The sequence below is a fragment of the Leptidea sinapis genome, chromosome 38, assembly GCF_905404315.1.
Source record: "Leptidea sinapis chromosome 38, ilLepSina1.1, whole genome shotgun sequence".
Lineage (NCBI taxonomy): Eukaryota > Metazoa > Arthropoda > Insecta > Lepidoptera > Pieridae > Leptidea > Leptidea sinapis.
This window is the reverse complement of record NC_066302.1, coordinates 3530584-3542649: the sequence shown is the minus strand read 5'-3', so window position 1 is coordinate 3542649 and position 12066 is coordinate 3530584. Positions and strand designations below refer to the sequence as shown.

The window sequence follows — 12066 nt, the reverse complement described above, 5'->3', positions numbered from 1 at the left end:
AGTCCACTTTCAATGCTAGTTTGAGTTGATGGTAATGCAAATAAATCCAATTCGGACTTAATGCATTCACAAGACTGACTATGTAAAAATGACATATTTAATCAGTAAATATATCTTTGATTTGTTTTTGATTCAATTTTAATTTCTTAATAGCTTTCGCTTTCGCAGTCAATGATGGAATGATCGCAGAACGACGTTTTCGTTTTGTTATATACCCAGATCCAAACATGTTGATATTATCTATTTTAGCATCGGCTTTTCGTTTCAAATTTGAGCTGACTTCTTTTAGACGAGTTTTTATTGAATCTTCCATGGGGCGTGCATTAACCATATCTGATAATATACCTACACCGGTACTTAATGCTTCTTTACCAATAGTTCGAACACCACTAGACAGTAGTGGTAAAATAGATCTAAACAGCCCCCCAAGAAAACTTCCGATTCCATGACCTCTTTGATACGGTGCTCCTTTATAAATAACTCCGATACCCGATCCGGCCTGGTGAGTATAATAGTGTTCATATGGACATGAAATATTATCACGTTTGCCGTACATTATAATTTTTGAAAGTGGAGTTTAATGCACACTGTTCCAAATTGGAATGGTATCTTTTGACCGGTGCTTGTTCTTATATCTATTTCGATTGTATCAAATTCTCTACGCATCACAGGTAGGTAATGGGGAGGAGAGAAAACGTGCATTTTGTACGCTCCATATATGTATTTTGAGGGATCCAATGGTATTATTCGTAAAAGGGGTGTCATAACATCTCCAACGATTTGAGGCTCCACTATGTCACAATAAACAAATAATTGAGACGGTAAACCCAAATGCAAATTAGCTGGACACTTTCCAAAATTTTTTTCAACGAGGTTCCTGTTTGGTTCGAACCCTAGTTGAAGACATAATTTAGGTGATAGAGTTACAGATTTTATGGATTCATCCGTTATTGTAGCAACTACAATCCTTGAAACCTCATCGCACTTAAATTTAATTTTTTCTCGAGTGTTATTCAGTGCCATCAAAATATGATTTATGTTATCGTAATTTGTGGCTGGAATATGTGTCTTGTAATAAACATATGACGGTTTACTTTCATTGGGTACTTGCATCAACTTTGTTATATAAATAATGTTTTCATGTTCTTGAACGGTGAACATAGTGCATGGGTACTGAAATTCTACTACTCCAACCCTCCATTCACCTTCTAGTATTGTTGGTTTTGGCAGTTTCGTAGAAAATAATGTTGTTGTATTATCAGGAAAATAATCCATAGAACTATTGCTTAGTAAAGTTAAATAAAAACTATCTTTATTCATATTTTTTTCAAAGTAGAAGCTAATATCCAGCTATTAAATTTATTTGGATAACCTCTCCACTTCACCAACAATTCTTTTCTGTTACCGGTATATCGAGAGCGTATTATTTTATCTATTTTGTATTTAGTAGTGGGGTCGAATATGATTTTTTGTAACTCTTTTTCATAAAAAGTACCAACTATCTCTTCGCCTTCTAAATCCTTTAAAGTAAATACTACAAACGGAGATCGGTGTATTATAGTAGATACGATGAATATTTCGTCACTCCAATTTGATTCATATCCTTTTTGGAAAATATGTTTATGTTTTGTTATTCTAACATAATCTCCAACGTGAATTCTTGGATTCACCATACTAATTGATGTTTTTATCTTACTTTCTCTATCATATAAATTTCGCCATACACTCATTATATTTGTATTATTAACATCACATGGACACATTTTTATACTAGAATGAAAACTATGATTATATGAATGCACTAGATCTTGTAAAACATCAATGTATTTATGAGTATTTTTGTGTGTAAAATAGCGCCACATTTTCATTTTAAGAGTTCTCTGAAATCTTTCGACAATACTTGCTTTAATATCTGGATTATTGGTTGTATAATAATTTATGTTTTTTAATTTAAAATATTTTTGTACATATTTGGAAACAAATTCAGTTCCTTTGTCAGACTGTATATGTGTAGGTGTAGTATTAGCTTCAGCAAAAATACTTTCAAAGCATTCCTTAACTGTTTCAGAGTTTTTCTTTTTCATTGCTCGAACATACGCATATTTACTAAAGACATCAATAACACAAAGTATGTATTTGAAACCATCATTATATTCAGAATAAGATCTCATATCACTTAAATCGGCCTGCCATAACTCATTAATATTAGACAAAATATATCTGTTACGAGGAAATTTTCTTTGAACAGGTTTATGTAATGTATATGTTTCTTGTGATTGTAACCACTTTAAGACACTATTTCTGTCCATTTTACCCTTCATTGCTTTTGACAATTTATCAATAGTGCTGTAGCCAGCAGGATGTGATGCATCATAATAAATTTTATTTATTTCTAATATGGGGTCCATTTTTCCCAGTCCGATCTTTTTTTTAGTTTCCCTGTGTACTTATTACTTGTTGGTGTAGAAAATTCTTCGTCAGGTACTGATTTAGCTTCAACCTCTTTTAATTGCAAATGGTTTATAAAATCCAATCGCTTTGGGTTCCCGATATAAGTGAGTGGTACTTTTATTTCCTTTAAAGTTGTTGCGAATTTTTCCCAACCTATAGGTTCACTTTTCTGAAGAGCTCTCAAGGAATCACTCACCAAGTCCACAATATTACTCCCAGGTATTTTTTCATTATCTATAATCACGGTACCAGATTCATCCCAGCTTATTTTATTTTTATTCAAGGAAATCAAATTTAGTAAAAGTTCACCTTTTTTAGCATATGTTTTCGGTATTAGTTTCAGTATTTCAGAGCTCGTGTATATTTCTCCAATATTTTTGTTAACCTCCACTGATGTTTGAGAAGGAACTACATTTATTTTATTCACATCATGATTTATATAATCAGTATCGATTTCATTATGACTTTGATTAAAACCAATATATGAATCATTATCATTTATAAGTGGTATGTGGTATGGTTGTCGATCCTCTTTGACGAAGTTTAGATATCTTTGAAGGGTTTGCAAATATAAAATACATTTCTTTCGATCTTCTATGTCACTGCTTAAGATATTTTGCATATCAGTATCTAATCGAGATCTTGGCGTATCATTTTCTTTGGGTTGTTTTAACTTCTCCAATAATGATGGTTCAATAAGTAACATTTTTTTAGCATTATCCATTTTCTTAAATAAATGAATTAATCAACCCACTTAGAATAGAACCCAATATTATCGGTAGAAATGAACCTCCTTTTTGTACAATTATATTTTTTCTAATTTTATTCGTACCTTTTCTTACCAATTTTCGAAGAATATTTTTATATTTCTTTAATTTAGATTTTTCTTTCTCGGCCAATTCAACGTTACCCCGCAGTACGTTATGAATACATTCACAAATGTAATTTATTTCTGTTTTGTTACATGATTTTAATAAAGCTTTTTGATATTTTGGCTTCAGTTTATGTAGAGCAATTAACAAATCTTTATGCGTCTTTAAACGTCTATGCATCATTTATAAATGATCGAAATTTCTTGATTCTTACCATATTTAAACCCTTTTGTGGGTACATAAACAGTGCAATATCCATCGGATGGAAATATCTTTGTCTTAACGCGACACAATTCATTTGTTTCTTGTTTCAAATCAATCATTAAATAACCATGAGCTTCATTGGTAGCATCTCTGTAAGAATCTTCCAAATATTTCGGATTTTCAGGGAATACTTGACGAGATAAGTATCGAATTTGGGTTTTATCTCGAGGATTTTTGAAATATATTATATAACTTGAGTTGAGTGATATATCTCTTTGTCCTTTACCTTGATGAAACAAATTTTGAGATAAATAAAACACACTTAAGTTTCTATGATGACTTCCTTTCGTGAATATATCAACAATACGACCATCTGATTCCCTCATCAGGTCATCAATTATTACAAGTTGAGGATTTTTTCCGTCAAACATAGATAAATCAGGTAAACCTTGAAGATAATTAATGTGGTTGAGATTATATAAAGGCTGCATTTCATCAAAGCACCAGGTGATTTGGGTAAAATTTGTATCACAGATATCATTCAAAAATTTTATAAAATTATTTACGAAAACTGATTTTCCACATCCACTTGGACCAGCAACTATTGCAGTGAATGGATGATTGAAATGATGCATTATCTACTACGTCTATGTGTGTTAAGGTTTAGTATAGTAATGAAACAATCTGTTATTAAACCACCATTTATTTAAACAGAAAAATCGATAATTGAAACAATATACAGTACATCATGTTTTACTCCGCAACTTATACATCTAAATACAATAATCTCTCATTTGGTTTTTTAAAACTATAATAATTTATTCTTAAAATTTAATATAATATTTATTCTATTTTATGATGACCCCAAGCTAATGTATCAATATTATTCGGTAAAATGTACCGTTTGGTATCATTAAATGACAGACTAGATTTATTTATTCTTTGAGTAAAAATATTATGCTTTATTGACTTAAATCTAAGCATTGAACAATATTCGTTCTTATTTTCAAATAAGCAAGTCTTATAATTTTCCATTTTCATATTCTTAGTAACACTTTTATTAACCCCCTTAGCTTTAGCTGTGAATTTTCCCTCAACATCTAATGCATACATTTTAGATCTAAGTCCTACAAATTCATTAAATATATTACCATTGTTTTCATCTTTAAAGTAGCCTAACTTCTTTTTATTGAGTTTTGGATAGCCAAATATATTTTTTTCTGTATAGTCAGAGGTATCGAAACGCAAATGTAAATCAGGTTTTATATCTCTGTAAAAATCATCTGTAAAAATTTGATATATTAAACTATCAGTATCTGTGTACAATAATTTTAATTTGTTTTGAAACTTTTTAAACATATAGTTATAGTGAAAGTCGTACATTAGAGTTTTAGAAATATCCAATATACAAAATCCCAAATAAATAGGTTTATTATGGAACAATTTCGTCTTTCGTAATTGAACTGCAACCAAATTTTCATTAAAAATAGATAAACTATGGAATTCTGGCTTAGCAATTAAATCTTGTGCGCCTAGAATTTTACCCTGATTTTCCCAATGACTCAATAATTTTACATTTACTCTTTTTTCGATATTTTCCATTGTTTTTCCAAACACTGAGTTATTCATTAATTTATAAAAATCTTTTTCGAAATCAGATGTGGCTAGTTTACGCATGTTTGTATTTAAATCTATATAATATTGTAACCATGCGCATTGTTTGAATTTTAAAATTCTATGAATTTTTTGTAATTTTAAACCCATTGTCAGACATTGCTTTAAATTTCTGTAGTGAATCACATATTTAATTTTATTACGAAGGTTTGGAACTAATTTTATGTCTTTTGTATTACCAATACATATATTCTCAGGACATAAGGGTAGGTCAGAATGTAAATCATGCAGTTCAATAGGATATTCTAGATCTACTTCCAAAATAAAACCATATTCATAATCATCAGGGACATCAAAATTAGTTGTGACATCTACCCACTCAAAACCTCCTGTAGGAAGGAATTGAGACATGGCCCATCCGTAAAGGTTATTAGCATCAAGATAAGTTAAAAATGAGTTTGGTGTGTCTTTATCATATTCTCGCATATATTTGTTATTTGCTTTGGCATAACGATTGCTACATTGAGATACACCTCCTCGAATGCCCGATCTAATAAAAGCTATTTGTTCAAAGTCTTGAAGTAATTCTAATTTAATTTTTGTGCATTTTAACATAGCATCCCAACTTAACCCAGGTGCTGTATAATAATGAGCTGGATCTAGACCATATGTTTGCAAACATAAGGCTCGGAAATTTTCAAACACATCTGTTAAAAGTAAAACATCGGTTTTAAGATATAAATCAGAATAATCTGACATATTTTGACAATGAAAGTGTTGCCAAACATCCTTGGCATGTTCATAATCTTCATCGGAAATATGTGTGTCGGTTAATGTATTGTAAAATTTATCGCGACTAGGGAGTGCTGAAAGTTTTAAGGAATCATGTGATGACATAAATTCATATGGATAAATTCCTTTTTTTCTAAGACGTAAAAAATCATTATTATTTGGAAAATTATATTTTAATGTTTGAAATTGTTCCTCCATCAAATTTTGAACAAGTTTGTCTAAACTACAAGGCAAAAATTTAAACGAATCAACGAATCTCAATTGAATTTTATGATTATTAAATTTTATCGTTTTTGTGAAAGAAATGTACTTTTCTTTCGTTTGTGGAATAATATCAATTTCCCCTTCAATAGAATTTAATGCATGAACAATAAAATGAGAGTCATATTGACTAAGATTGTGTAAAAAAACTGGGATGTGATAGGGGATTCTAAACTTTGTCTTACATACTTCGTGTGCAACTCCTCTAAAATGTCCTGTATGCGAGTCAAAGTATAATGCACATTCACCATTTAAATTAAATTGACATATAAAGCAGTCTTTACATTGCGAAATAATTTCATTATCATTGGAAGTCAAAGGCTTTGGACTTATGACAAAAGAATTCTTTGTGCAAATCACTTCTAAATCTTTATACAACTGATTCATAAAGACATGAGTACAATGAGGACCACTATATGTTTCATATTTTGATAAACTATCATCATATGAACATTTGATATAGTACCCAAAACTATAAACTTCGTGTTTGTGAACATTAGTTGTATAAGGTTTTGATGGATCGTTAAAGCATGTCTGAATTGGATTAAGGAAAGCTTCAAAATCCGCGTATATAACAAATGGTATTTGTAACATCTTATTAAATTTATCAAATTTTAAGACATTGTTTGAAATTGGTTGTCCAAACCAATCTTTTAAAGTTTTTTCTGTACTAGGCAATTCCACTTTAATATGACAACAATCATTCAATTGATGGGCTGATAACTTATCATTTGTTGAGAAGTGTAAAAGACAACCGTCACAGATGTAGATTGCATGTTCATGGTTTGAAATTTGACCACTTACTAAACGCGATAGGTTTTTAATGTAGCAAAAATGATTAATTGTTCCGTGCGAAATAAATAATAAATTGATATGAACAATTTTCCGTGATTTTGTTAAATACAATGGACCAACTAATTCATGTACTTTCTTTTTACAATTGTATTCAAGACCAAAAACATTTACACTTAAATTATTTAACCTTTCTACTTTTTGTATATCTGTCATTTTAACAGGAAACGTAACTCCGTCAAAATTTAATTTATTTGAATATTTACTGTAAGATGAAACTCTCTGAGAGTTCTTAGTAACTGGATATAATGCAGAAAGCAAAGCCCATTTAAAGCATAAATCATCCGAGTTTTGTACATTTATAACACTTTTTTTTAATTTGATTTCTTTAGGTAATTCAATGTATGATTTTCCACGTAATGGATTGAATTTGTTTATATTCATGTCTAATGCATTTATTTTCTTAAGACTCCAACCACTATCTTTTTTCTCAAATGTGCTAATTTTAGTCATCAACATATCACATAAGGACGAAAAGAAAAAATTTAAATCCTCACCCTGCATTATAGTATAACTACATGTTTGAAATTCAAATTCATTAGAAATATTTTTTGTTTCTTGAACAAAATTAGCGTGCAGAATAAAATTAACTTTAAAAATTGTAAGCAATCGAACAGATTCCTCAAATAGTGAAATAATTTCATTTTTAATAGAATTCAAAAACATTTCTGGTGTTTCGAATGTTTGTAATTGGTTGGATTTACTCTTTATTTTATATGAGATTATTCTATTACCAAAAGCCGATTCGTGTACTGTGACATTTTTTAAAGTACTATGTAATTGCATTACGTTATTCTTATGGAGGTTACTTCTAAGATGATTTGCATAATATCTTTTCCGTATTAAGATTTGACATAAAGAACAGTTCACCATTTCATCGTTCACACTGGTGAGCCCCGATGATGTGGATGGTTCCCCTTGTCTTCCTCTCTTTGTACTTGTATCATTGTCTTCACTGTCTTGTAATACTGCACTTCTTCTCTTAAAACCTCCTCCACTTTGTAGAACAGGTTGACTACAACATAAGTGAATGATATTAGCCACATTTCATCAATAATATAATACTAAATAATTTACAAAGAAAATAACTCACTTGATCATTTTTTCAACCTCATTACATACAAAGCAGAGTTCCATATCGTTATGTTTAATTTTCCAAATGATGAGAATATAATAATATTATTTGTATAAGAGAATAAATAAACTAATAACTAAACTGAACTAATATTTATGTATTTCTTCATAGCTACCTACTTATTGTTAAAATTATATTTCTTATAATTTTCTGTTTCTAAAATTTTCTTCGTAACATTGTATAAAATCTTTTTAATGTCCTTATAACTTTCATTATTGTCGATTGTATAATATTTTAATCTATAATCAGCGTATTTCCATTGTTCTTGTGCAGGCGTGTTTTTTATTTTATTGAGATCATAGATTTCTATTTTAACCAAATGTGATGCATTTCTTCCGTCATCTGCATTAGTTGTAATGTAAATACTTCCATTATCCTGTGCTCTGGATATTGATGATGATATTTTCTTTTGTTTTGTTTTTTTCACTTCGAATAATGCATCTATATTTTCATTTGAGCTGGCCCTCTTCAAGGATTTAAGTTGAGGAACTTTTAATGAATCCTGACTATCTTCAGACAAGGGATAGTAAAATGTTTTATATGTATTTTCTTCCATTGTTGGGTTGAATGCATTCTACAACAACAATAAGACTGCTTTAGAATAGTATTATACATACATATCTTAATATAACAAATGATATAACTTTTTAATTTCAAAGTGAATAATAGATAAAACTTACCTCCATTGCAGCAAATCACTCAACAATTACACAAGACACAAAATATATAATAATTTGACTGAATACGCCACTTCAATGATTATTTTTCTGAACAGTTCTAGCATTTTATACTAAAATATCGTAAAAGTAAATTTGTTTATGATTAGTACTGGTTTTTAAATATTGTGATGAAACATAATGGCACTTAAATGATAAGTTCAATTATTGATAGTTTAATGGAGTCAACATTTCCAGATTGTACTAATGACTACGTAAGTATGTAGGTACAAAGTTCGTTTTCAATCAGCTTTTATATTATAATAAAATTGATGAAAATATAATTTCATCAAATGTTCATAGATTTATATTTGAATCGCTTGTAATGATATTTTGTTTTATTGTAACCATATAAGTTTTAAATACATGAATAAGATACATTAAAGCCTTATTTATTGAGTGCTTATGTTATTATGATCCACATAACTATTCAATCATCGCAACTGACAAGACCCTGTTCTCAACTAATATGAATACAATCGAGATACAGAATTATTTGAACAAAATCGAACCCAGTATTAAAAATAATGTTTACGCGGCAAACCGATTGCCGATATATGTTGTAACGCCCTGTTATATTGTCAGCAATTTAGATAGTGATAATAAGCCAGGCACTCACTGGGTTGCAATACACATTGATGAGCAGGGTATTGGACAATACTTCGATTCATATGGTCGTCCACCTCAGGGATTCCAGCTGATGTTTTTACAAAGGAATTGCAGAATGTATAACTACAATACTGCAAGAGTACAGAATGAATATACCGCAGTGTGTGGCGAGTACTGCATAATGTATCTATACTTTAAGTTTAATAAGAAGAGTTTGAATGATTTCATCAAATATTTTGAAAATGATACAATCTGCAATGATGTTTTATTATATACTTTATTTAAATCATGTTTTAAAAATAAATAATAAATACAGAAACTGTCTTTTTAATCGTAGTAACGAATGTGGTAGAGGTAATTAGTAAATTACCTGTATCACGTTCATGGAAATTTAGACATTGAGTCGCTCACCAATCATTAGCTAAATGACCAGTGATTATTAATGATTATGGATCTGTTTAATTTAAAAAGCTAACTTTGAAACTATAAGAGATATCGAAAAACGGATCAGCGCAATCACTCGGAAATACATCAAAACCCCCAGTTTGACACCAAACTTCTTTTTTTTTTTTTTAGTAGGCATCACGAGCAAGTGAGCCAGAATCGAGGAGCCAGAACCGGCGAATCCCTACTACTGTGAGCCAGAACCGGCGAATCCCTACTACTGTAATTTCACTAGCTACGGCGCCCTTCAGACCGAAACACAGTAATGCTTGTACATTACTGCTGCATGGCAGAAATAGGCGCCGTTGTGGTACCCATAATCTAGCCGGCATTCTGTGCAAAGGAGCCTCGCACTGGTAAAATATGGCAAACTGGTAAAGTATGTTTATTAACCCTAGAATTGAGTGAGATCACTTAAATATAACAAATTTTGCTTAAATAATGGTTTAATTTCAATTTTAGTGAAGAATGTATTAAGTTATACATTAGGAGAATCATTACCATGATACTAACTTGTATTACTGCAAATCTGCTGCGTAGACATTTTTTCTTGGCAACATTTCTAATTGAAAAGCTTAAGATTTTGCACTACGATAAATTAAAATTCAATTTATACATCGATGGCTAAATTGTAATACATCCCATGAAGGAGCCAGCGCCGGGTGCGATGGCGGCGACAATCTGCTTTTTCACGATTTGTCTTCTCAAATGCTACGAATCTCAGCTGGGTGACTGCCAAATGTGTTACTTGGACAACTTTAATTTACCGCCGGAGAATCTTTATAACTTCTACAGAAGGACTATTTTCGCTTGTTGTTACTAAGTGTTATTTCAGCTTAAATTCCAAAGGTCTTGGAGTGCCAGACATTGTGGAGTGTCTTCGAGATACTTCTATGAAAATAATATTTTATTAGCATCGTGATACCGTGCATTGTGGAGCTGTCGGCGTTATAGCGTGCTTTAATTTTATTGAAGCATTAAATTAGTTGGTATCGCTGAGCGAAGTAATTTGAAATGGTTATTAGTACTATTTTTATGTGATTAGAGCGAGTTATCTTTAATATACTTGTTTGCACGATAAAACAATTAGCCATTCTGGGTCATCGAAAATATTAAAATCAAATTATTACACACAGTAGGCTTAGATAATATTTTATACGTCTAGATAGTCTCTTGTTTCTTTTTTATGGAATAGGAGGACAAACGAGCGTACGGGTCACCTGTTGTTAAGTGATCACCGCCGCCCACAATCTCTTGCAACACCAGAGGAATCACAGGAGCGTTGCCGGCCTTTAAGGAAGGTGTACGCGTTTTTTTGAAGGTACCCATGTCGTATCGTCCCTGAAACACCGCACAAGGAAGCTCATTCCACAGCTTTGTTGTACGTGGAAGAAAGCTCCTTGAAAACCGCACTGTGGAGGACCGCCACACATCCAGATGTGTTGTTAGACAACCGATAAATACAGACCACGTTCAATACTTTAGTATGCATAACAAGCTACGTCTTGCACTCGCGATTTGTATGACTGCACTGTATGCACTTTGTGTAAGAGTGCATGCATTTTTCAAAAACCTCTAAAAAACTCAATAATTTGACGTGTTCACAGAATTCGAAGTCGAAAAGTGATGTAGAACACAAATATTTCTATCATAATAGAATATTTATACGATCACCCAATGTCATTCTATAAATATATTAGGACATGTCACTCGCAATCTGATAGCGAAACGGCAAAAGTGTGTTTCAACCTAATACTCACACACTTTTGCGCCTATTGAACGAGCATTGAAAGAAATAATTTATTTAGTCAGGTCAAAATAACACATAAGAATGTCAAATATTTTACTAGCACGTTGGAAAAATTGAGCTTAAGTAAAAAGAATTGACAAGAAACTCTTTGCCACTTTTGAAAAACCAATATAGTTTCAGTATTTTTCATTATATTTTATACAGTGGATTTTATGCACCAAAATTACTTAAATATCTTGACTTAATCAGTAAGTTAAAAAAAAAGTGGTTAATCATAAAAAATAACTAGTTCACAATATAAACGATTGTAGTAGATATGATATTTCAGGCCTATTTCAGTGCTGCTTGTTAATAGTAAAATTTTTG

The 12066-nt window shown here is 30.9% G+C and overlaps 1 protein-coding gene across 2 annotated transcripts; it reads right to left on the bottom strand.

Moving 5' to 3' along the window:
- Positions 1–3953: 3953 nt before the first annotated feature.
- On the bottom strand, positions 3954–8905 carry LOC126975852 (uncharacterized). Of its 2 annotated transcripts, XM_050823925.1 has the most exons (3): positions 8862–8905; positions 8301–8755; positions 3954–8061 (listed from the first exon to the last, which is right to left on the bottom strand). In XM_050823925.1, the coding sequence occupies exons 1-3, from the start codon at positions 8865–8867 to the stop codon at positions 4371–4373; spliced, it is 4152 nt and encodes a 1383-aa protein (XP_050679882.1). In that variant the 5' UTR covers positions 8868–8905; the 3' UTR covers positions 3954–4370. The 2 variants fall into 2 exon arrangements, with proteins under 2 accessions (XP_050679882.1, XP_050679883.1); XM_050823926.1 differs by lacking the exons at positions 8301–8755; positions 8862–8905 and adding an exon at positions 8140–8281.
- Between the last annotated feature and the right edge of the window lie 3161 nt (positions 8906–12066).

Excerpts from the sequence above, each read along its gene's own strand:
- LOC126975852 (XM_050823925.1), bottom strand. Across the intron at positions 8,062-8,300 it reads AAATATAATTTTAACAATAA|TCAACCTGTTCTACAAAGTG; the intron begins GTAGGTAGCTAT and ends CTTATGTTGTAG.